Source organism: Condylura cristata, unplaced genomic scaffold (assembly GCF_000260355.1).
Source record: "Condylura cristata isolate star-nosed mole 26May11 unplaced genomic scaffold, ConCri1.0 scaffold00033, whole genome shotgun sequence".
Classification (NCBI taxonomy): domain Eukaryota; kingdom Metazoa; phylum Chordata; class Mammalia; order Eulipotyphla; family Talpidae; genus Condylura; species Condylura cristata.
The window spans coordinates 277,286-304,923 of NW_004567134.1; the positions used below are offsets into that span (position 1 = coordinate 277,286).

At 36.5% G+C, this 27,638-nt stretch overlaps 1 protein-coding gene across 8 annotated transcripts in view; it reads right to left on the reverse strand.

Annotated features, from left to right (window-relative positions):
- Positions 1 to 27,638, reverse strand: part of RBMS3 (RNA binding motif, single stranded interacting protein 3) — a 900,805-nt gene that overhangs the window by 33,640 nt on the left and 839,527 nt on the right. For 6 of the 8 annotated variants that reach the window (XM_012732119.1, XM_004692264.2, XM_012732120.1 and 3 more), the window contains 2 exons: positions 23,426 to 23,536; positions 15,814 to 15,861 (listed from right to left, as the gene is read on the reverse strand). In XM_012732119.1, coding sequence (XP_012587573.1) covers positions 15,814 to 15,861; positions 23,426 to 23,536 — 159 coding nt within the window. The remainder of the gene's footprint in view (positions 1 to 15,813; positions 15,862 to 23,425; positions 23,537 to 27,638) is intronic. The other 2 variants (XM_004692262.2, XM_012732122.1) reach the window with 1 other exon arrangement.

Below are 27,638 nucleotides of genomic sequence, written 5' to 3' on the forward strand. Positions count from 1 at the left end.
TCTAAAAGCATCTCTTGGTAGTGAACTGGTGTGGAACCATCCTGGGCTGGGCAGATTCACAGTTGATTCCAGCAAACAGAAAAGAATCTTGGAGCCCTTGGCCCTTGGTAGTTTTGACAGGCCTTTAATGCTGAAGCAGGGAACCAGGTGCACAAACAGAGCTCACCTCCTAGTCCCCCCACGATCTCCACATGATCTCTTCCAAGCGTGCCTGCATATAGGGACACTAATCTTGTGCTCACACTTCTTGACCTGGATGTCTGCAATTACAAGTTACAGGTGTGAGCACCCGTGCTAGCATTCCCAAGAACCTTTGTGACATCATGATGTCATGTGCGGGGAGGGAAACTAAGCTGCAGGTGGCAGATATACAGGCTGGCCATGGGAGGTGACAGAACCTGAATTACTCCATTTTCCTCACACTAACCCTACAACAATGTGCCAGTTGATTTGATTTCATTTTCCTAGAAATTCCAGATACAACATTATAAGCCATGAATCCCAATAGTTTTGAGTAGGGATTTATCTACTCACTGAGGGACATACAATCTAAGTCATATTCTGTATGTCCTTAAAACAAAACATGGAAAAGGAAAGACTTATACTAGACAATAGCAATCCATACTAATATCATTGCTTTAGGTTAATTTTCAGGGATTATTTATGACTTTAAGCGAGGACTTACTTTGCTTTTAGTCCATGCTAGTTTAATTTTCTCCCTTGTTTGAATTTGTTCAGCTTTCCCTAAATAAACACATGCTTTTAACTGCCTGATCAGCCTACAGCTTCTGGACCTGATTGTGCATCAGAATCATCCATAAGGCTTATATATATATATATATATATATATATAACATACACATATACACATATAACATACACATATTAAAATATATATATAATTTAATATATTTAATATATTTAAATTTAATGTGCTTATATATACATAAATATATACATTATATATGTGTGTGCGTATATATGTACATATAGATATAGATATATTGCTCGGCCGACTCCCGTTTTAGATTTAGTAGGTCTGCATGGACCTGAGATTTTATTTCTAACCTTGAAAGCTAAAACTGCTAAGCCAGAAATTTTGGATTTTAGAGGTAAGCAGAATTAAGCATTTACTATGACTATTTTAATATCTCATCTAATTCTTCCCATATCTATGATAGGTACTATTTTATTTATTTATTTATTTTAACAGATTTAAAGGCAGCTCCAGAGAGGTCACACAGAGGACTCATGAAGAGCTAGGATTTAAAGGCTGACATTTTTCAAAGAGTGTGTCGTTTTTTTTTTTTTAATTGTGTGCTGTCTGCTAGGCATTGGGTGAGGATGAGGAAATTCGGCTGCTGAGTTGTGAAGTTCTCTGGTCTTCTCATTCTGTCTAGTCTCTGATAGTGCACAATGATGAAGAATGGGCGATGAAGGAAATTCACCACAGACATACATATAAAAACTGCCGTTCCACAGGCTTTAGTAAGAATGCATTGGTTATTTTACATTGGTTATTTTATAAAATACTCATTTCTTAAACATATATATTAGTGATTATAGAAAAAGTCCTGTGAAGCTGATGTGCTTGGCTTTAACAAATGACTATACTCTATTCCTGATGAGATTCCTAAAGAAATGTATTTTAAAGGTCTTCCTGGAGGTCTAGGAGTGAAATGTCAGGGCTATCACTGCTATCCTGGCCTGAGTTCAATCCCAGGCAAGGAGCTGACCCACACGGCACAGCAGACCTCGCGTGTTCCACCCGTGGGTACCCTCAGCAGTGTAGTTCAGTACATCTGTCTGTTCTGCTCTCTGTTCTGTCTCTGGTGATTCTTCTCATCCCTTATATCTCTGGCCCTATACTCTAGTTCTACACACACACACACAAAAAAAAAAAAAATAAATAAAATGAAAGGTATTTTAGACACTGGAACTTAAACACACACACATGAACTTTGGTACTGCAAGGAATTAGTTCTTCAAATGAATCTGTAGTCTAAGTGGCTTAGGTGATACATATAAACACTACTGGTGTGATTTTTAATTAAACAGGCACATTATAAAGTATAAACTAAGGGCAAAAAATCAATTTAGTTTAGGGCATTAAAAAAGAAACTCTCAAGTCTTGTCTGAACTAGTCAAGTTCAAGACCATCAATCAAACATAATTTCCTAAAGGAATGAAAATAATAGGAGCTTTTTATCTGCATGAATGCTAAAAGAATAATAGTACAATCCCAACAGAATGGCTGCTTATTTTGCATTTATATCCAGTTTTATAATGAGAAAAATCAAGGGAAACACATCTCTTTGAGGACAACAAATTTAAGAAACTAAATCCATGGACAGGAACAATCAAAAAGAAAGGTTTTCAAAAGACTAATTGATATTTTATCCCTAGGAATACTGTTAATCTGCAAAAAAAAAAAATTCAATGTCATTTAAAAAACATTAGTTAAATTCCTTATGGGCTGTCAGGGTGCATTAAAAAAAATAAAATGAGGAGAGGGAAAGAGAGCACACATGTTTCTGCTAGATGAAAGGGTTTCTTGTTTGATCGTGGTTGAAAATCCTATTTCAGGGAAACCAGCCCTATGTCCACCGGCTGGCTGGCTTTCTTCAATAAGCTTTCAATATAATGGTGCATCACTAATGGATTGGGTATGGGACTTTCCATTGCATTAATGAAAAAGAGCTAAAGGCCATTACTTGTCCTGGTTACCAATCACAACGTTGGTGGGGACCTGGATGCACGCATGCTAGAGAATCTGCAAAAGGCGTGACACAGGCTATTGAAAACTTGGCTTAAAAAATGAGGACAAGATGCTATGGCATTGGAAGCAATGTGCTTACAGCAGGATGCTTGTGAATGACCTGGGCAATGAGAAAGGGAGATTGGAAGGGTGACTCTGGGAAATCAATTATAGTGATATTTGTAAGGTAAATGATTATGATGGTTATCTAGGGAAAGCAATTAACAACATGAAACCTCTCATTGGCATTGCTAAAGGGCAGCTATATTTCTAACAGACACATTGTGGGTTTTCACCAATATTGTACATTATTTCATGTAAGAATCTGTTCCTAGTAAGTCTAACATTTTCCAAGTATTTTCGCTTATTTCTACTTTCTTGTTGTCGAGATTCTTTTGTATGTCCCACTCAGAAAGTTGTCTGCATTTTTTGGTTTATTCAAATTTCTAAAGTTCTTGGCTAATCTCCATTTATTTATTTATTTTTGAAGCACAGGATTGTATACCAGGTTTCTCTAGCAAATCAGTATTCTTACAGGCATCTTTCATTCAATCAGCAAATATTTATGAAACATCTAACCTGATGCTGCTGGGTAGTAAAGCAATTAGGCAGATGTGAATAGGCCCTGCTCTAGCGGAGTTAATAGTCTTGACTCTGGATGGAAATAAATATGTTTAAAAAGAAAATCATGATGCATGATGAAGATACTTCCAGATACCCAGGGGACAAGGAAATAATGGCAACCCCAAATAAAGACATTAAGGATGAGGGAGAATTCCAAGAGAAGAAGATATCTGGAAAATCCCAGCAAAACAAGTCAGCAACAACCAGCCAGTTCAAGAAGACGGGAAGCACATCCTAGACAGAAAGACTGCTCATGTTTATCATATCCCCATTTATAAGAAGATCTCAGTGGCTTGGCCTATGCTGAGAAATTAGAGTAGCCATTATACTACAATACAGATGTAGTAAGTTAAATTGTGTCTGGGGAAGTAGCCTTGTCATCATGAAGGGCCTGGTAGCTTAGGCTAGGGCTGAGGATAATGATTTTGAAGGCCAGGGGAGGATTTGAGACAGACTTGTTTTAGAAAGATAGCTCTGGCAGCGATAGAGAAATGGACTGTGGTAAGTTAAGGCTTGAATCATCAAGGCAAGGCCAATCCAATGATTGTTGTGCTAATCCAACAGATGACAAGTGCTTAGAGAAAAAAAATTTGGGGGGTGGTGGTGTATTAAATTCAGACACATCAGACTGGTTTAGATATGCCAGTAAAGTACACAAAGGAACAGTCAGCATTACTGTCTCAAACTGACTGAGTTCATGGTCAAAGGCACTTATCTGCATCAAAGATGTGAGCTTTAAGACCAAAGGGAATAGCATAATCCTTGGTGTCTAAATCTCCAGGGATGTAAAATCGCAAAACGTTGGGGGTGCGGTGAGGTGAGCACAGTTTCGTATCAACAGGTGGAGTACAGAAGTGCCCCCAGAGGGTTTTCAAAGTAAAAATCAGGAGGAGCTTCATGGAAGAAAGAGACCACTAGACATATGTAAGAGTTGACTAGCAGAAACTACCAGTGTGGCAGGGGAGAAACTCCAGGCAGAAAGTCAGCATGATACCAATAAGAAAGTAAGTGCCACAGTTAAACACATCCCCAGATAACTGTGACCAGCAAAAGTATGGAGTTTGGAGGGAGACGGTAAAACAAAACAAGACAAAGGAGATGGAGAGCTGCTTGAGGATTGTGTTATGGCAGGCTCAGACACGGTGCTGCTGAGTCCCTCGTAATTCTTGCAGCTTTGAGTGAAGGCCCTTCGCTAGGAAAATAATACATTAGAAGTATCTGTTTAGAGACTCTAATTATAGGTCTCCAAAAGGATTTAAGGCAGTTCCAAAATTGTATAAAATGTAGTATCAAATAAAGGTAAAAAAAAAAAAAGGAGCAAAGGGACAGAAAGGTGAAATCAGCAAGGTTAATAAAGTAAACAGCATTAAGATTTATCAGTTCTTTATCCAGGAATCACCCAATTCACAGTGCCTATTAGGTAAGAAATAAACCAGATGTACTGAAGAATAATGCCTATTATGAAGGCAAAGACATTCTCTCCAGGGCAGGGTAGCAGCAGATGCTGTAGTCTGATGAATGGCTACTTTAAAGTAAGCAAAGCAAGTTGATAAGGGCACTGGATTACGTCCTTCAAGCCTAAGTGAGTGGCATCGTGCCAAGTCACGGGGAAGCTATTTTCCAGGGGGGTCATTTGGACACAGTTATCCAGGTAAGACAGCTTTCTCAGCTTAATTGGGGATGTAATTTAGAATAGCCAAGGAGAATAGATGTACTGCATATTATGAAAATATTGTTCCACAAATATCATTTTCTCTTAGCCATGGTTTTGGAAGATATCAGTGGCAGGGACTTTGAAATAGATATGCTTCTTGACAAGGACTTGGGATGTAACTTTCTTTACCACTGGTTACACACAGCCCCTGTGTTTTAACCATCAGCTGAACTTGGCATTGGAGAAATAGTATCACATTAAAGAAGCTGAGAAGAATTTCAGAAAAACCACTTACTCCACCCACAATGGGTACTCTTCTCTTTGGAGGTAAGCTGCAGGAAAGATTCTTCTAAAAATATTTTAGATCTCCTTTCACACAGAGACCAGTGAACAATCAACATACTGTGTTTCCACAGTATGACAGTTTTACTATCCACCTCATTTTAGGAACAATCCCTGTGAGCCACCCACAGCTTGGAGAAATGTACCAGCTGACCTATACTGTTATGCAGGTATGCTAGTCTGAGGGGTGCAACTAGAAAAGATGCCTTTAAACTCAGAGATTGCCTCTTTTGGCAGTAATCAAAAGGTTGAAATAATTATCTATAAGGGTAACTCACAACTGCTATAGTAAGTCTTTACTCTTGTAAGTAAAGTTCAAAAAATGTTCATCTCAAAATTCAGGCATTCTTGAGATGGCTAATAAGAAAAGGAAAGAGCACGTGTTAATATTAGGAATATTACAATAATAAAAGGAAAGGGTAACAGGGATCTGAGTTGGTCTGCCTAACAGGATGAAATGAGATTTACTGGATATTGTAGAAGCCAAATTTAAATGAAAAAGGAAACTTACATGTAGGGGTACAGTGAGCCCAAAATATCTTAGGTTTTTAAGCACAGTTGACTGGAGAAAAAATGATTTTCCAATTTACAGGAGATTTTCTATGCAAGCTTCGTTGACTATTAAAGCATGTGGTTCTCACCCAAAAAGAGGAGCAATATTCCAAACCACTGTCAAACACAATAAGACTCCTAAATTTGTAGGTTAAATTGTCTTCAAACATCTTGGTTAAAAAAAAAATTAGGTTTGCCTAAACCTCAAAAAAATCTATGGAAGAAACTGGATTGGGAGGAAAGATTATGAGGTTTAAACTGAGAATGTGAAGTTTGAATTTGCAGTGGGCCACCCAAGGGCAGTGGGAAAGTGTAGAAACATCTAGGGAACACTCATTTAGTGCCCAAAGCAAAGACCAGGGCAAACAGAATAGATTTGGCATCATCTTTATGTCAGAGAAAGCTGAAGAAGGAGAATGAAGAAAAGCAAAGAGTTTAACACCAGGAGGACCTTGAGGCATGAGTGATAAAGGATCTATATGTATTCTTAAGCACAGAAAAAGTCAGCAATGGCTAATTATACACTGAGGAAAGTGTATGTGGGATATAATGCTATAAGGCAAAAAAAAAAAAAATAACAAGGATGAAATCAAGACCATCAAAGGAAGGGTTAACATTGACTAAAACAGGGCTATGGCCTCACAACACACAGAAGGGCAGCAGAGGAAGAGTGGAATATAAACATGTGTCCATCTTTCATAATAAAGGAGGTAGCTATTTTCTGAGCAAAAAAGGACTTACTTTTGGAACTTGATAAACTAAAGCATAAAGCAGTCAAAGGAGCATAAATGAGTGAAGTCCAGTGGAACTTATAAAGATACCATTTGTAGAGGCTCCAACAGCTTCCTTACAGGCTGGTTGTGATAATTAAATGTAAAAAAGCAATCAACATAAACACTTAGCACAGCACCATGGGCATACTATGTGTGTGTGTATGTGTGTGTGTGTAAATCCATCTCTGCATTGACAGTGGCATTCACAAACATTTGGTGCATATGATGAATAAAACACATTTGGCCTTATCTCATGTTTGTTATTACATTTTATCAAGGGTATGCCATGTTCAGCTATATTTATGCGAGGCAACATTAAAACTGCCATTTTGATAGAAAGAACTTAGGTAGATCTTTCAGTTACTTTTAGCAATTAACAAGGTCATTGCATTCCCAACTCAACCATTTAAAATTATTATCAACAAATCAGACAGGAACACTCAGGGATGATGGGGGATAAAAGACAGAGACAAGGACATTCTACAAAGCTAAACAATAATGAATCATCTCCCTCTTCTGTGTCATGTGACTACAGCTTCTTTATCAATGCCAATTCTATCTCTGCTACACTTGAGAACTATTCATTCACACTTCCCCCACTTCCTGATGGCACCCAGTGCATAATAAACCATGACTTCCTTATGTCTTCCCCACACCATGCTACAGGAGCTCAAATCCTATCACAATTCCCTCCAAATTTCATCCTCTGAGTGGCTCCACTGACTATCTCATATAACCTATTTTTCTGAAAGTTATCAATGGTAAAGCCAACTATCATTGGTTTCTATTGCTGTTGTTCCCCCACCCCAACTCCATATAATTTCCTTGCTAAAGTTAACTACTCAATTCTGAATGGAATTCCTAATTCTGAATCAAGAGGCCTGTGCTTTCCCAGTGTTAATTTTCATGGGCAGTTTGCTGGACTAACAGCAGGCAAATAAAATAATTAAATTTATGGCTTATCAGGCCCTGCCATCCATTACACTGAATCCAACATGGTTTTGCTGCCAACTGAAATATGTTCATTGCATGTTAATTCAAGGGCACCATTGGTCTAAAATCTTTTCAACATTTTGTCTTCCATTTTGAAGGAAACTTGATGAGCAATGATTCTAATTTTAATATGTAGTATTAAGGGAAAGTAGTTGATGCTTTTTTCATCAACATTTTATCAAAGCTGAATCACAGTGAGTGCACCAAAGTGTAGAGTTAGGACAATTTGAAAGGATTGGATTCATGAGAAATAATATACTACTTATATTTTCACAATATCAAAAAAATGAAAGTAGTTCAAAAGAAGGAGCAATATCTTGTGTGGCAAAAGCTTTTGTAGGAATAAGTATCTTGCAATCTACAGTTTGGGGAAACAAAATATTTTCAACATATATATATATATATGTTTATAAATATGTCATACACATACATATTTATGTATGTTCTATATCTATACATGTGCCCATATGTCATATATATACACATATGTACACTTATGTGTATACACACATGTCCACTATCATATGCATAAATGTTACATGTGTTTTTATACATGGAACAAAAATTTTTGGGAATTCAGAATGACTCTCAATATAGTTAAATATGCTTCTTATTTCAAATGTGTTATGTCGCTAATAAACCACAAGAAACTGGAAGTCTCACATTAAATAAATTGTGATGATTTTAGGTTGTTCCAAGCACTTCAGGCAAGGACAGAATATAACAACTGAAATGTGGCTTCAGAATGAAAAAAGCTAAAAGCAGCAGTCAGTTGGTGGTAGAGTTGTCCCTTCTGGTAGGTGGTATATAGATTCATATAAAATTAAAAGTGACTTCAGACAGAATTACTCAAACATTCCATAGAGAAATTTATTGCTTTTAATCCTGCCTGGAAAGCTGTAATATTAAGATAAAATGAAAATTTTAGTGCCTAACACTAGCCACTACCATTGATATAATAATCACAGTCATCAACACCTTCATATTAATATACGCATGTTTTCCTGTATCGCTATAATGTGTGTCTATATTAATGTTCTCTGCTATTACAGTCTTAGTAAAAGTGTGATGTATTCAAAGTTGCAAGTAAAAATTGCTATGGGATATCTCAAAAAAAATTAGAAAAAAATGTAAGCACGTAAGACAAAACATCTTACATACCCTGCTAGCGTGTTTCCATGTGTGTATTTGAGGACTCCAAGTCAGTGACTATTCAGTTTTGCCACTTTTTCCCATTTGTATTATGAAGATTATTTTTCCTCTGATAGAATTATGATAGTTCAGCCAAATTGAGAAGATATGTAAGGAACTTTTATTATTGTTTTATGTTTAGATATTGGGACTGAAAACTCTATTTCAATGAGTACTTTGGCTTCTATCATGACAAATAAAGGAGAGTTATACTTCAAAAAATCCTACGACATATTCTTGAGTGGAAGGGAAAGAAAAGGAGTCAAATTATTTAACATCTCTGATGAGCTCAACATTCCATAGAGAGCTCTTACTAGGTTAGAGGAAAACAACCTCTACCCATTTCAGTTAATCCTTATATTAGCACTTCTATCGAGGTTTTGGTGCATGATTATGTGCACTTAAAGAGAAGGGAAAACAGGTTTTAGAACATTATTAAACAATTATTCTAGACAGTGGAACCAGGATCATACTATACCTTCTTGGCTCTAAAAGTCTTGCTCACTTATGATACCATACTCATCCTATTGAGATTTGCATGTGTGTGAATGAATAAAAAAGAGGGCCGAGTGGGGAATTTTTAGGTCAGGTCAACACATAATCACAAACATCTAAGAATTTCTAATGAACAAACTTCCCTGAGCCCATGAACATTTTTTTCACGTATTTTCTTATTGTAGAAATTAGAGCCTTTTACCTCCAAGTTGAACTTGTGAGGGGCTTCCAAAATTAAACACTATATTAAATAGGACCATGAAAAACATCAGCAAATCAACAAAGATTGGCCAGTGATAGAGAAAACAGACTACTGGGAGGAAACTTCTGTAAGGTACCATATCAGACTCTAAATGTCCTCAAAAGGGAAATGGATTAAGTTACATATTTCACTTCGTTGGTTCCTAAAAAACTATACCTATTCATATATATATAGAGAGATCCCTCCCAAGGCATTGAACTTAAGGAGCAATTTATCACTTGTTTCTTTCTAGAAGGGACACTGGATGAAATCATGGACAATTACTTCCACAGCGGCACCTCAAGAAAGCTACTAATGTTGAAATCATTGTGTCCTATATCACTCCTCTCTGAAAGAGAGGGTTAGAACATTCAATTTTAACACAGAGAAAGCGTTTCTATAGGGATATGCAATCATATGCTTCAGATGTTTTGCTTTCTGATAAACTAATTTAACAGAGTCTAGAGAAATGTTAGCACATTTGCCAGGCAGTGGCTCTCCAGTATCAGATGTCTCAAGCATGCCTTTGGCAAGTGCTGAATCACTGGCAATTCATGGTTGGATTCTCTGACAGAGACCTCAAGCTCCAGCTTCGTGCTATTGATTAAAAAGGAAATCATGTGCTTCGCACCAGATGTGCCGATTTTGCACGTGCAATTTACTTCCTTTACAGGCTATTATTGCCTTCAAAGTAATTTTCCTCTGTTGCTGTTCTGTGGAAATGGCCCTTATATACATGACTGGGGTGCAAAGGGATACTACCAGGCACTCCTGTATCCTAAGCCCACCGTATCCACTTTCTAGAAGATTCTACTCCAAAGAGAGAGCATTTGTGGATGCACACTTTATGTGTGATGTGTGTGCTGTGTCACCAAGTGGAATTTTGCTATGACTTTGCCACAGGAGGGCAGCCATATATCCATTCGGCACAAGATGGTCCGCTGCCGTGTTTGATCTTTAGGAAAAAAAAAAAAAAAAAAAAAAAAAAAAAACACAGGAAAGCTTCTCTTTGGCGTCAGAGTGGGAATTAGAAACCATTACTCAGAAAAGCAGGGGGAGTGGAAGAACTAGCATGGATAGGTCCAGAATTACTTCCTTGGACATCATTAGCCATATAACAGTACCACCCGGGGTAGTATGACAAAGATATACCCTTATATGGATCTAATGGCATGATGTATTCTAATTATTTCTCTATATTTTAAAACATGCAGAATTCAAAAGGCTGCCCTGAGGATGTTAAACAGAATACATTTGATTTTGCTGGTTGGTAATCTCCTGTTACTTGTACATACAAATAAGTCCCAGAAAAGCAATATATGGTGACAATATGAAAACCATAAATATACTTAGAATGTTGTAATACTTCTGCACTACATTCATTTGTGCTGGCCACACTAAAACACCAAGAAATGTTTTCTCTCAACCTCTGTTTCAAACCCTCCCACCTCTGCCTTTCTGATATTTCATCTGTCTTTCGAAATTTAAAAAAAAAAATTAAAATGCTGAATTTAAAGGAAAGGCAATTTATGTTTATTATAAAGATTGCCAGTAATGAGAATGGATAGGAGATAATTATGAAAATAAACTGAGTACAGCAGGGACGGGAAATTTTTTGTGCACAGACCAAATGCAGTTTGCTGCCCACTTTTGAAAGCAGCTCATCCACTTACGTGCTCTAGGTAGCTGCTGTCCCTAGAAGAAAGAGTTGAATAGACCCTGAGGCCAGAAAAGTCTAAAACATTTGCTATCTGAACCTTGACAGAAAAATTTCCTGGAGGCATAGGAATTGAACCCTGTTATCTCAACTCCTTATCACCCCTGCCAAATTGGACTAAATAACAGTGATGTTTGTAAGGCACAACCATCAACTGGCTTCAATTCCTGTTCAATTAGTTATTCATATAGAACAATAAAAATTGTAGTCCCTTAGGTCACTTTGTTTTCTTTTTAATTTAGCAAACATTATAAATGCACCAGCAGGACAGTCACTCAGCATGCACAAACCTATTTGTCAAATAATTGTACAAATGCAACATGCAAAGTGCCGCTCAGAAGACTGCACTAAAACACCGTGTTAGGTGAGAGTTCCTTATCACCTTGTCTTCTATTGTTAAGTTCTGCATTCTTTGAAGGCATCTCCTATTCTATGTCATCTAACTGTGGTTCCTTGTAGCCTTAGGGGAGCTCAGTATATGTTGCTTAAATGAACGAATGATAAGTAGAATAAAATCTCCCTCATTAGAACTTATTGAAAATAAAAATCAATTCATTAGTACATTTAAACAAATGTAGGTTTGTCATCAATCAAAGTAGTTGCATATTACTTGAACAAAGAATGGAAACTGATTTCATATGTGTCTTATGGGAACACTTATAACTCTGTGTCAGATCTTTTACAGTAAATGCAATTTAGTGGCTAATCACTGCTAATTGAAGGTACTAATGGACCTAATTTTTAATTAAGAGATGGAAATAATTTTTAATGAGCTCATGGTATCTATGAAAACAAATTCTTTTTAGAGCTTGAAAATGGTATTGTTCCTGGAAGTAGATTTAACATTATCCTCTGTTTCCCAAAACATGATATTGTTTTATAAAATAATTTCCACCTAAGAAGAGGCAGTATAGAGCTAATCATCAGAGAAATCTTTGGTAGAAAATCTTCAATTCTGCATTAATGAGGTTTACCAATGCAAACTGAAAGCGAGGAGGAAAATCCACATACTATTTTAACAATTAATTTTGCCGTAGTATTTTGGGCAAGAAACCCTCTGAGGGATTTCATGCTGAGAGCACAAACCTGACACTGACAATAGAGAATAATTCTAACTTCTGGCCTTGAAATGTTTTGGGCATGGCAAAACAGAGACTTTGACAAGGAGGGGTGACTCCAGTGAAATACATCAGAGACTCTCATTTCCCAATCAAGCCACTTTCTTTCGGTATCACTTTTCTTACCTTAGTTCTATTTTCCTTGGCTATTATATATATTTTAAGTGCATTCACCTTTTTGCTAGTTAGCTGAAACTTTCCCTAAGCAAAGTATCTCTTGGGTTATGTGTTTGATGACTTGATTCCTTGTTATTCATATTCACAGCAATGTACTTTGGTAGCTGCTGAATAAATAGTGTGGGTCACTATGCTTATAAAACCATTTTAAGTGTTATGGTCATACAAAGTCACACACTGAAAAACACTGATCTGATACATTTTCTTGCATGTAATTGTTTATATTGCACATGTTCTGAAAGAACTGTATTTCTAAAATAATTCTTAGAAGCCTCTGTAACATTCTCCAGAAATGCATTCTATTGGTGATCCCCTATATTGGGGTTGTTTTTTCTGATAACTAGACCTCATCTAAGTAATAGCAAAACCCAAATAAATAAAACAAAGTTCAGACATATACAAATATCCCCACTTAAATAGCAGCATTTAAATAGAACTTATAGAGTGTTCATACTGCTTGACTCCCTTAATCTCAGTCAACTTCACCTCAACCTCTTTCTGCCTAATTTGATCCTCCTTCTTCATTTAGATCCCAGCAAGTGACTTCTCAAGCCAGAATCAATAGGAACCTAAGAACCACCTTTAACTCTTTTCTCTCATTCTGTCTTGACATTCAATTCATTACCAAGTCTTGTATATTCTGTCTCCTTAACATATTACAAATTTGCCAACTCTCCATTCTCATTTCCAACAACTAGAACACATGTCTCTTTGATTTTGTGCTTGGGTTCTTGAGTTCTGGTCTCTGTCCCCCTTCTTTTTTTCTCATTTTGTCTCCCTTTCTATCCAAAGTAATCATGTCATTGTCAAACTGAAAACCTTAAGTGTATATCTAGTGCCATCTAAGATCAAGTTCAAAGTATCTCATCTGGTCATATTGCTATAGCTTACTTCTCCAGCTTCACTGTTTCTATTATAGTCTCTCTCTCTATATATATATATCCCTGGCCTGTTGAATCATAAGTAGTTTCTCAAATTTGCCCTACCCTGCTAACTATCTTTCATTGTCTAAAATTCTCCTCCTCCAATTCAATTAATTTTTCACTTGGCTAATTCCAATATGTCCTGTTGTCTCTGAGCTTTCTTCTAACTTCCTGACTTCTACTATAAGTTCATTGTTCTTTCCTTATGCTATCACAGGATTCTGTAACAAGGATGACTAGTAAAGTTGTTGCTAATGACGTGTGCACCCCTTATTTTATGCCAGAATCTGTTCTAATCTGGTTGTACATTTTAATGCATCTAATGCTCACAACCTGATGATGTGGTTATTATTATTTCCAGCCCTGCTTCATCCCCCAACCCCCGCCTGGCCTGAGAAGCTAAGCTACAGAGAAGTAAGTTTCCCAAGTCACAACTAGTAAGTGGTACAAACAGATTTTGATTCTGTTTACAAATTTAAACATCACAGATTTTTTTTTTCCTTATGAAGCACAGATGACACTATATTATAATAACCTATTTACATCTATCTTGCTAATTTGATCTCAGGGTTTTTTTTTTTTTAAAGATTTATTTATTTATTCGTACAGAACTGGGGTACAGGCCAGAGATGCGGAGGGTGAGAGGATTCACCAGAGACAGAGGGGAAGCAGAACAGGCAGATCCGACGAAGTACACTGCTGAGGGGAGCAGCGGGCGGGTCAGGAGAGGTCTGCCTCGCCATGTGGTCACCTCCAGGGCAGGTGGGGTTCGAACTCATGCGGAAGTGGCTTTAGTTTCTCAGTGCAGTACTTTAACCCGCTGTGCCACCTGGGAGGGCCATGATCTCAGGGGTTTTTAAGGAGCATTGTATCCCTAGGGCCTTGGTGAATTATTGAGTAGACACCTTTTCTTGAACAAAGATGCCACATGTCAAACAAAATAAGGTTGTATACATTAAACAAATTTTCTATTCAGTGTGGGGGGGTCCCATATTCTAAATGAAATAGAAATATTAAGATGAGTTATACATTTTGGGAGAAGAGAAGCGATATTTCTATTTATGCTAACTTATAGAAATCTGACAAAGTAACGTGCCTTCACTCCTGAAGACTAACTCATTGTTTCTCAGTTGAATTTCTAAGATCTTGTGAACATAGCAGATTCATAAGATATGTAAAAGGATTACCCTTCCTGGATTAAGCAACGTGGTGGCTGAGAAGAAGATATTCTGTGCTTGAAAACCACCATCTACTTGCCAGACTCTCCTGTACCACTGACTCTTTTGTTCTATTTTTTTTTTCTGTGTGTCCAATGCCCTTCTTGATTTGGATTTTATGCTCTCATATTCTGACATTTCAAAGATCAAAGAGTACAAAGCTCTTCAGGGTGCCAATGGTTTATTTAGTTAAAAGAAAATCAACAAAAATGAAAAAAATATATATATAGATAGATAGATATGATGCCCAATTTTCTCTTGGCAAAAGCAAAATTCAAAATTAAGACAAAAGCACAAAACTTGTGCAGCTCAAGATAAAAGCCACCTTTTCACATTCACACACCCTATCATAGACGGCAGCACTAAAATTTATAAGACAATTATTACCATTTAAAAACCTTGAGACACTAATGTATTCTCAAGTCAACCTCTGCCACTTTGTTGTACAAGTGGAACATCAATAGCTTCAATTTCAATATCCAAAATACCACTTTTGGAACAAATCTAAAGTTTGATTCATTCAGCAAACAATTATGTTGAGCACCTACCAAATGTCAAATACTATGCTGGGTGCTGAGCAAGCAAAATGGGATGATTCTCTGATTGTAGAATAATTCTGGTCTCTAAAGCAGTGCTTCTCAAACTATTTTTCTTAATCTGTGTCCTCCATTGATAAACATAATTGTCCTCCTCCACTTCCCGGAAATTCTGAAGAACCTTCCTGACACTGAGCATCCTGATACACAGAACATAGACTCTATTTTCTGCGTATCCTTCACAGATCAAATGACTTAGAGTTTTTTCCTTTTATACTTCAAAAGCAATGCATTTGCTTTTTTATACATAAAGCTGAATTGCAATATTAAAATATACATTTCTGTTTTGACCCATCTGATCCTCCCTTACCCAGAAAATGAAATTCCAATTCCCTGTACCCATCCCTGTTGAGAATCACTGCTTTAAAGAGTTTTGGATTAAACCAGGCAACCTCCATCTCTCCCCTCCAATCAAATCTTAAAGGAATTAGAATTTTCCTACCTGACACAACAGCTGGTGGAGTATCATAATCCTGTCTTGGGACTGAATCTTTGAATGAAAAGAGCATGAGAAAGAATGCAATGAAGTACAAAAGAAAATAAAATAGAATCTTAGTTCTAACATGTGGAAGTACCCACTGTTTATCGTGAGGTCACCTAGGCCTCCATCAAACAAGGCACTGGGACCTCTCCTTTACAGTTGATTTGATACAATGGTGCCCGATCCCACCCGCTGTTGTTAAGCCCCATGTGACCTGCTGGGACAGTTCACTCTGTCCCAGAACATTGTTCTCTTCCTCAGTCTGTCATAAATTTGGTTCTCCTCTTTGGGAATTGATGTGAATTTTTTACCCTCTCTGACTGATACAAAAGTTCGACAAAGCAGCCCAATGAGAAGGGGCCCAGAGTATGATTAACAAACAAAGACCTGGAGAACAAAAGAAGGAACTAACATGTTTAAAGAGGTGACTGAAATATTTGCATATTCCCATAATGCACTTGCAAGCTAGAGTTTCCTTATGAGTCACTCAGCTGTGGCTTTGATCCCCATGGTTGACTGAGGACTTGGTGCATTGGAATTGGGAGAGCTGAAATACGTAGAGTCTGTTCAGCAGATGATGGTTGTCATGTTTGAAGTATGATAACATTAGAGGTGGGGAATGCAAGTGTAATGTTTATTAAACTACAGGGTGCCCATTCCAAAATTGGGGGTTTCATAAGATCTATAGAGGGTAGATAGATATGCTTTTTGTCAGATGAAAGTCTTTGACTTAGACAAGTCCTTTAGCCAAGTATCTTAAAAAGGAAGTGGAGCATGGCTTGTGGCCCGAGGTCCCACTTCTAACAATGGAAAGTTGCCAACTACCCTCAGCTCCCTTTGGAGGGGTAAACTGTAACATTGGCCAAATACTTTTCACATTCAAATAAATCTTCCAAGTATGGTTAACTAGATGCTCTTTTGTGACCCTGATTCCATTCGTATGACCATTATTCCATTTAATAACTAAAACCTAAAACCTCAAACTTTATTTTTCTACCTACTAAATTTGGCCCACTACAAACATCTCCATTTCATTTTCTTGACACAAAAGTAGTCTTAATCATGGGTAAATGGCATATGAGAAGGTAATTAAAAACTTGGACATTGCAAGGTTCTTTGACCCACAGAAGCAAACACAGATCAAAGCTTCAAATGCAAGTAAACCATAAATCTGAGCTATTTTGCTTCTTAAAACAGGTACATGAACTAGGGAGTTGTGTCTAATCCCCAAAGTAGAATGAGATGATTCATTTTTAAAGGGTCTCCAATGTTTTATTAATAATGTAGTAACTCCTAATACCTTTTTAAATACTACATTCACACATTATCACTAAAACAGACAAAAAAAATGTTAATTTAGGACCATGCCAGTAGTAATTTCCCTAGGAAGTGTATATTTATATATAACCTCTTAAAATAAAGAATAATAGTAATTCATGCCTATTTTTGCATAGCTAGAGAAAATAGAAGAGCATACTGTTCAAATTACAAGTTATTCTTAATTCTCTCACCCAGAAATAACCATACTTGTTTTATAATTCTGACAGGTTTATTCATATATTTTTTCAGAGTTGATACAGTACTCTACACATGAAAATTTGTCCAAGGCTCCAATGTCTTTATTATAATATGATAAATTACCCTTAATCATTTGAAAATCATAAGATAACCATACTGCGTTACATTCTGGCTTATGAGTGGATGATGACTTATTTAATCATTCTCCTTCACTGGAATTACAAAGAACACTAAGACAAATGTTTTTTGAGATATGAATTTTTTTCCCGGAATTTTAAAATGCTACTATGGACTAGCTCCTCCAAGATAGGTCAGTCAATATAGCTGTCTGGAAGGATATCATCTCACTAGCCTTTTGACACATTTGTAAACTTAGATTTCTACTGTCATATAATCAGTGCTAGGGAATGTTTACTTGCCTGCAACCTCATGTGTGCTATTTTAATCATTTTATTTAGAGTCATAGGTTTTTATATATTTGAATAAATTAAAATTCTCTGATTACTACTTTTTTCATATTTTTTTTGGTATTCTATGTGTGTGTGTTTGTGTGTGTGTGTGTGTGTGTGTGTGTATTTTTAAACCAACTATCAATGTTACTTGACATTTTACCTAATTGAAGCTTTTATATTATGTTGGTAATTTATTTGAACTCAGAATAAACTATTTCATAATGCTCGTCTTTAACTTAATGACTACTTATCTACTGTTGATGTTACCAATGTCTACTTATCTACTGTTGATGTTACCTTCAGAGTTCATTTATCTTAAAATAAGACTAAACAACATTTTAAAAACGATTTCCTTTTATCTCTGTTTTCTCTATTGTTTTTGACTATTATTAATTAATTGGTAGTTTTCCTGAAAAAAAAAAAAAACCTTTAAGGAGAGGAACTCATTACCATTTACAAATTAGTGATACTGTTTTCTAATCAAGAGTCCATTCACCATCATGTGTTGCTTTTTATCTCTCTCAGTCTTCAAATTTACATTCATACTTAATAATGGGAAAAGAACAATCTCCAACAACATGAATAATTCAGGGTTTTCACCTGATACCATCAGAATTGTAGCACAATAAAGGAGGCAAATGTTCAAGAACTATGGTGAACAAATGGGGTACAATTACAACATTGCCTTTGTGAGTGGCTATGGTTACACCATGAGAATCCAGTGGTGTCACAAATCACCAGTGGTCAGGGGAAAAAACAAACAGAACTGCAGATAAGGAGCCTGCCAAACAAAAACGTTTTATTCCTTTCAACAGATTCTGGTGACACTGTAAGTCACTGGTGGCCAACCAACTGAACAAATGAAAAAGAGATAAGAAACTTGTAAAACAAGATTGTCATGCAATTTGGAGGTTCTCATAACAGAGTAGAATCCCCAGTGGTTTCTGCTAAAGCTTACAATAAGTGATAAGAAATTATGGATAACAGGGCTTTGATTCTATTGAGGGATTCATGTGACAAAAAATAAACAAAAGCTAAAAAATTCTTCAAGGTCAGCAGAGCCCTGGAATAAAAAAATGAAATGACACTGCTTGCCTGAAATTCATTTCTTTAACGGTCTATAGATTGTGTACAGCTTAAAAATAGAGAATTCAACAATAAACATTTGAAATGTCAGATGGTAGAGAAAGGTTAATTAAACTATATCACATCCATTTGAAAACTGGGGGTGACGGGGCAAAATATATTTAATTTCATGATGAGGAAAAGGGGGCTCTGCCTTAACAACTTCATTTTAACCCAAGGGTCATAAAAAGGAAAGTGGGGCATGGACTCTGGCCAAATGCCCCCCCCCCCTTCTAAACATAGAAAATCCAATCTAGTTCCTACTCCCATCAGCCTTGGATTATTCAATGGATCTCTTTCTGCTCTAACCTTGATATCCATTTCTGGAGTTGAGATTCTGAACTTAATCCTGATTTGTCAATTCTCACACCTTGGCTTGAAGAATTTCAGTGAGCACAAATGTTTGAAAGTCTCTGGAAGGTGATAGGCAGGAGATAGACACTGTCAGATGTTAGATTGACTGCTATGGCAACATGGTAGAATGAATGGCAAGAAATTGTGACTGAAACAGGATGAGGAGTTAGAGCACACTATTACAATTTATCGAATGAGACTCTCAGAAGAGCTGTATCGGACAAATATCTGAGACAAAATTAGTCGGACTTGAAAAGTAATGAGGGAGAAAGAAAGATGTTAGGTTGAGTAATGGGGTAGCCTTTGACTACTGGGTGAATGGTCAGGGGTTAGCTGAAAGGAGATAAGGGCCAGAGGCATGAAGTAGGAAGGGCATACAGTGTGGACGAAGCACAGGAGATTAGTTTGTAACATGCTGATTTTGAGATGTTTGAGGAGATTCACATGGAAATATTTACCAAGTAGTCAAACAAATGAGTCAAAACTTCTAAGATGAGGTTAGCCTTGAGAATTCAGGTTTAGGAGTGTTCAACAGAGTTCAAAACATGAGAGTAGATGAGTTTGCTTAAGAAAATCATGCAGGGATGAAAATTAAAAAAAAAAAAAAAGGAGGCCTGATTTAGCAGCCTGTGAAAGAAAAGCAGAATTAATGGGCCACAGAATTCAGTTTACAATCAGGAAAACCTTGGACAAGGCAAGAACTAGTTGTTCACAGAACAAACTGGGTGCATGGTTTGTTTTTAGGGAGATTTCACATTAAATTTCCCCAGTTTGGCTTATCTTAAAAAAAATGGGGAGTAAGACCACCTTGGTCTTCACACCTGTGTAGCCCTAACTGCATAAGTTTGAGCAGTGACCACTCTCTTTAGACAAGACATTCAAGTTCCAGAGCAAAGAACCACTTCCCCCCACTGTCACCCAACATTCAGTGATGTCACTATGATCACACCACAACTATCTCTACTTCTAGTTAAAAGCATAATTTCCAATACCATGTCTGTATTACATGGCTGTGGCAGAGGTGAATACAGACCACATTTGATTATATATTTCCAGAATTAGTGCTATTCATGGCTGTGACTTGCCTGGTCTCTATGGATATGTGTGTTTATAACCCTGGGGGACTGTATTAGAAGATAACACAAGTAAGTGGACACGAGAGAATTTAAGTTATGTCAGATAAGATAGAGGAAGGCAGTGAGTTATGCTGTGGACTAGACAGGGAACTACATTCCTTCCGGTGATCTAGCACCTCAGATGTTAGAAGCACAGGAGAGAGAAAGAGAGAGACAAGGGTGGCCTGTTTGATAAGCATTCACTGGGCTGCATCACTTATGTCACATATTCATGTGTGTGTGTGTGTGTGTCTGTGAGTATGTGTGTATCACCTCATTTAACACTCATAACAACTCCGAGATATAAAGATTATTTTTTTCCACTTTGTAAAAAAGGAAATAAAGTCCAGAGGGGATAAAGGATCTGCTTGCAGATGTATAATTAATAAGGTCCAGAGCCAGGCTTTGTACTCAAGTTTGACTCCAAGGTCCACAGTTCTGACACCAGGTCAGCTTTCGAGCAATGAATAAAGTATGTTGAACAGTGGCAGTAAGGTGGGGAATGTTGATTAAAACAATCAACCTTAATAGCATAATAGCCACTCCAAATATCAATTGTAAATTCAGATAAAATGAATCCATGATGGCCTAATGAGGTGTCAGAGTGACTATTGAAGACAAAAATATAATAGTATTCTGGTCACCAAACATACTCAGGTTCATGTGTGGAATAAACAAAGTAATACCATTTTCTCTGTCTTTCTAGAACCTTATACAGTTGAAGTCTTTGCATACTTCTCATTTATATAAAACTTATAATGTTATTAAAAATTCATTACAAAGGTAAGGGGGGGAGATAATTAAAAAAAAAAAAACTGAGACAATGTGGTGTTAAAAGTGAGCCACGGGCTTATAACTTGTTTTCTAAGAAGGGAAAGAGCATCTATCATTGAATAATTTGACTACTACTAACTGGTATAAACAGTAGCCTTGTGTAAATATGTTCTTTTGAAAATACTCAAATTTTATATTTTATATGCCCATAATTATAATTTATGTGTTGAATTATCAACTATTGCAAATATGAATTTGTTCTCTATATATTTTAGCTGATTTTCCATTTCTTAAAGGACTCATATTCATAGTTAGCCTAGCTCTTTAATTGTACTAGGTTACAAACCAGAACTTAAAGCAAATCATCTGGCTTTGCTTTTATGTCAAATGAGTAGGATTAATAGTGTTTCTTTCTAGGCTTTTATTATAGCTCCTACTTTTATCATACTCTAGATTGTCTTTCATTTCAGTAAAAATTACATTACTTCACTCATTCAGAATTTATGATCATGTAAGGAGAGCAGGGCTGATATGACGAAAACTCAGTAGTTAAAACATGAGAAATGTCAGGTCTCCCAACATTATTCTTTGTATCTACAAACACTCCTTATATGTTGCTAAAAGCTATAAGAATGGTATCTTCACACTCTGTCTCCCTGCTGAAAATAAGCTGTGCTGTAGTACACAATCAATACAGCCTTAGACATGACTTTTTAAAAGTCAGAGGTGTATGAAGTCATTTGATCCAGTCCAACCATTTTGACAGTTATGGCTTCATTAACTACTTTCCGTATATCTAGCCACTGGAGTCTTAAAGACAGGCACTTTATGTCATAAACTAAATTTCTTTATTGAAACAATATGACTCTTTCCGTGAAGGTATAAGGACTTTCTTCCTAGTAAGAGTAGATTAGTAAGACTTCAGCGGACTTATCAGAAATTGTTTATATTCTTCAAAACCTGTGAGTCAACAAAGCTATTTGGCAAGCAAGCCATTGATTTAATGTAAACTTTTCAACATATTGTTGGTGTGTACAGTGTTTATAGTAAAGGTGTGGAGATGATGGAGCATAATTGTGAAGAATCAGGAAATGGTTATCTGACATATAGAGGATGGAAGATAAAGGAGTGTGTAGTGAAGGGTCCCACCCAGCACTGTATTCAATAGTTCAGCATAGAGAGAGGGAAGCTGAGGTCAGAATATATGCTCTTCTCCAGGACAGAGTAAAACAGCAGGGATCAAGATTTAAATCTAGAATTCCCAAGTCCTAATTCAGTTCTCTCTCTGTAATACTTAAGCTATTTTGATCAGAAGAAAACATAGTTTGCTGGCTACATCTTGAAAAATTATAAAATTATCTATATTAACTTTCATGAAAACCAAAAACTGTTACCAGCAATGAGGTTGGCCTTGAAGCTTTTTAGTGTTCTCTATGATGATATTAACAAAATCACAGTATTCAGGTTCACTTGACATTTGCCCTGTCAACTATTTGGCAAATTGTCTTTAAGTAGATATTTAAAATATATATATATACACACACGCACACATTTGGTCATGATTTTAAATTCCTTTTAGATAAAGAATGAAGCCACAATTCACATTTTCTCAATACCCTCTTTTTCCCTAGGTAAAGATAATAGCTATCAAAATTTCCCAGCTTATTCCAACATCAAGGATGTTAGAGCCCTCTCTCTTTTTTCAACTTCCTCTACATGGACATATTCCAAAGGAAGATAAAAAAAAAAAATACCAAAAAAAAAAAAAAAACCTCATTTATCTCAATGATTTTTGATGGTTGAAACATCGAGCTAAATAAGAATCCTGCATGTTCATCATAGTCAACACTGGGCCCTCACTGGAGAATAACTGGGGATAATGAATGAGCTGAGGTGGTAAACAGCGGGAAGAGGAAAGCAGACTCAAGTGTGGCAAGGTGCAAGGTGAGGATTCCTGACAAGGTACAAGACACCTTTCTAAAACCAGTGAAAATGGTTTAAGAACAAGTGTCTTCAATTTAAATGCAATGTGGTAGGACTCCCAACCACGGGGATGTGAGTCAATGTGTCTCTGAATCAAATGTGCATGCAGGATGTAGCTCATCTGCTTTGGAAGCTGAGATGCATGTTAAGGAAGAGTTCAGAGCCAGTTTTGCTAATCATGCCAGTGAAAACTGAGAGTACTGCATATTACTGCAGAAGTTCAAGAGAACAAAATCAAAGTCTGCAACTCACCGTGCCTGTTGTGCCCAATGAAAGGTGATTCATCTGTTGTGTCAGGGGGCCCATCATGTTTGCTGGCTGCATTGACATAGGATGGTCCATTGTTGGCGTAATCACAGCACCCTAAAAGCAGAAGCAAAACACATCTGAAAACGTGTCTCATAAGGAAGGACAGTTCAAGCAAACAGACAATTACAGTAACCCATATTAACATTAATTTTGTCCACATTTTATTGAAAAGGCTAAGTTCAGTCATGTATGATTTTTATAGCCACTGCTGTCATTTTATAAGTGTCTTAATTTATAGGATTAACAGCTCCTTTTCATTTCATGGGGCTTTATTTGGGATGTGTCTAAATTGACTTTTGTTAGCAATTCCATTATGCTATGTATTCCAAGATACCACATGTACACTTTCATTGTTTCTAAACACAAGCTTCTCTGACCAGAAGATATGAATAATTTGGACATTCTTTAGTTTTACTTGATTTTTTTAAATAAGACCTTTGGTGTATTCCATTAATCCAAAGTTTATGTGACCACTCTTTGATCACAATCATACAATCTACCATGGGGAGATGCATGTTTGGGGGGGAGGAGGGATGGTAGCCCAAATGGGCTTCTTCACTAGAACCCCTTGAAGGAAAGATGACAAGCTAATATAAATGATCCGATGATGGTATCATGTATGCTATCCATCATGGAAACTATTTCCTATCGTTTTTCCTCCTAATCGTTTGACCTAATTTCTATCTGCGTTTCTTAATATCAGACAGGTTAATAAAATTTTCTAAATGCTGGTCAAACAGCATTTTCATAAATTTTAGTTCCTATTCACAACTTATCATTGTTCTATTACCCTTTCCTTCCTTTTCCCCCACACTACCATGCTCTGATTGACCAACTAAGACAATGGAACAGCATACATTTAAACATTTATATTAAAGTAGTTTTGTTTCATAGCATGCTGTGGTTTTCAGATTTGCAGCATTACCCCTTAAAATTTGTAAGTGCACATTATGATCCCCACTAAAATTCTAATTTGCACATGCCACCATAAAATTATCCGCTACTACCTGATTAGCTAGCCTCCAACCCATTTCCTCTCTGCTCAGAGATTGTCAGTTTATTCTCATAATATAAATATTTGTTTTGTTTGTTTGATTATTTTTACGTTTCAAGGGTAAAGATTTATATTTAGAAATCTGTATATATTACATCATTACCAAATCACAGAGTTTCCTGCAATACTCTGAAGTTGACACCCCCTGCCCCACTCCCCTTCCCCTCTGGGAACCACAATTTTGTTGTCAGATTCTTAGGATTTGTTTTTGTTTGATTTCAAAAGCTAAGGTTGCATAGACTCTTTGGGATTATATAATTCTAATGCTTTCTTTGAAAAATAATAAAAGCAGAGTTTAATTTAAATGCCCAGTAGTAATACAATGATTATGTTTGTGGATGTTAATGTTTTCCTGTAAACATTTTGCTCACTATGTGACATTTTTCCAGATGGGTAAATAGTTAAAAAAAATTAAGCTAGGATAGGTTCTTATATATGGCAGGATATCAGCACACAAATGACCCAAGAACAAATATTTCCTAACACTTTTGCTCTGGATGATTTGTTCCTCTCATTATCATCCATATCAACCTGTTCCTCAGCCACCTTATGTGTCCCTCTATATTGACATGGAGGGAGAAAAGGTATTGACCAAATATTTGGAAATGCTTCATGTTTAGAACCATTCCTGTTCAAAAAGACATTAGAATTTCTGAGATTAGAATCAACCAGAAAATGTGTATGTCATGTTATCGGCCTTGTAAATATACATAGATGTTCATGAATGTCACTGGAATTTAATGATGTTTCTGTGAATAGTTGAATGAGAAATGAGAAGTGCTTCTTTAATGAGACATAGAAGTTTTTACTTAATTCTTAGACATCACATTTTCTTCATGCATCCCAAACTTCTTTACAACAAAAGCATCTTTAGTTTTCCCATTTTTAAAAGGAAGACTCAGGTTCTTCTTAAATTTCTTTAGGATAAAGTATAGAATAACTTTAGAGTTAAAATAGAAGTCCTGAAGCATTTTTTTCAACCACAAAAGGGCATTTTCATAACATTTTAATCCTTAGCAGGTGCAAGACTTCAGTATTCTTGAAATTGAGAAGAGCCTATCTTCTTAGAATATTTTCCCCTAGAGATTCCAACATATAGCTAAACTGCAATACAGCCTTGGAAACTCTTCAATTCTAATCATTCTGCTCAAGCCACATAAAGATTTATTACCATAAATCAGAGATAAATACTAAGACATGTTTGGTATGGGTTCTTTCTTCCTCATGCCCTGGGGCTGACCTAATTCCTTCATGGTGGGAGACATAAGACTTCAGTCTTTCTTTGGAAGACAATATGCAAATGAGATATTCAAGCAAGTGACAGATGATTCAAATCCAGGCATGATAGGACTGGAAGGACTGAATGCCTGCATTTGGAATTAATTTAGGAAGAATTGCTGGTCTCTTTAGAGAATCCTTTCAGGGAGTGTGTTTGGGACTCATTTGATTACAGATGCCACACAGTGAGTGCTGCTTCTGTGTATAAACCAGAAACCTGACAGTCAAAGGGAAGAGTGAGAAGGGATTTGTCATCATTTGGACAGTAAGCACAGAGAGGAAAGCAACATAAGGAAAGCATTCCTTTCCTGACCAGATCAGTCATTGCAAATAAATGAACAACAAAGCACGGATTCTTGGGAAACGACTTGTAAGAACATACATGCTTGTTTATATTCAGTAAAAATGTGCAGTGAATACACAATATCTGCAAATTTTTAATTACATAAATTCCTGAATAGTCTCAAAGGGTGGGGAGAATTTGTAATTGTAAGTTAGCAATAGTTGACGAGGACCTCTTGGAGAAACACGTTTTCTTGATTTTTTTTTTTTTGGGGGGGGATGGCTGATAGAGTTAAAAATGCAGGTTCTTCCTAAATAAACCCTAGAAATATAACAGCATACTTAAAGGGAGGACAACAAAGGGGAAGGGAGCCCAGTGGCCTAAGATAAATCACTGGTGTTAAAATACATACAACTGAGGAAGTATGAACCTATTCACCTAAATCATAAATAGTGCTATAAACCAATGTTATCTCAATAAAGAAAAGAAAATAAGATGTAGGTTATCTGCACAAAGAATTGAGTCTATCATCACTTTGTTTTGTTTGCTCATCAAAGATTACAGAACCACCTTTGTATTTCATAGAACATAAAAATGAAAAGGAAAAAGGGGGGGGCAAAAAGGGAAAAGAAAACTCTTATGAATGTTAATGCAAATCTGGAGTCCTCAACCATAACCATGCTTCATTTAGTAAACTGTCAAATCCATTCTTATCCAATGCATTTGAACCATAGACTGAACAGTGTTTTGTGACAGATGTTGCCAACACATTAAAGGTAATTTCATTTACTTGAAATGTATAGAATATTCTGTCTGATGGAGTTCATTTGGCAAATGGCAAAGCAAGAGGAAACAGATTTTTCATTTTAGCATCTCCGGATGTCTGGGTTTGCTCAATGTTTAAGCTGCAAAGAAAAATATTGTAACATACTGTAATTTCACTAAAAAGCACAATGACCCAACCGATGATGGTGATGTCTGCTCCAATTTAGCCACTGACCCTACAAAACAAAGCTGTTCACACTCAAGAGATACAGGGCGGATCTTGTGGCCCTTGTTCTCCAATAAACAGCTTCAACAATCATTTGGCTGAAGTTTCCAAAGATGATGGACATGGAATAAACATATGTGACCTTACGCCAGAAAAGCATCCATGTTGTTAAACTTCTGCCAATATTTGAAATAAATTCTAAATCTTTGAGAGATCATCAATATTTTAATATATCAGGTGGCAATGGAAAATATGTAGGCTCTTTTCTATCAATAGCACATGTAGTTTATTTAGTGCTAGCACATAAACTACAGGAGAAGAATCACTGTCAGGATTATCAGAATTCTAGGTCAGTGACATTCCAGGTATAATCTATGAACCAACAGCAACAGAACAAGAATTAAACTCTCTGGGGTCCATGCTTTTGGAGTCTGTATTTTCACACACTTTCGCCAATGCTAAACTTGGAGACATATCATCTCGCTATATAAGCCCCTATTATGTAACTCAATGTTCTATTTCTTCCTAGCAATTGTTTTTCTTTTATTTA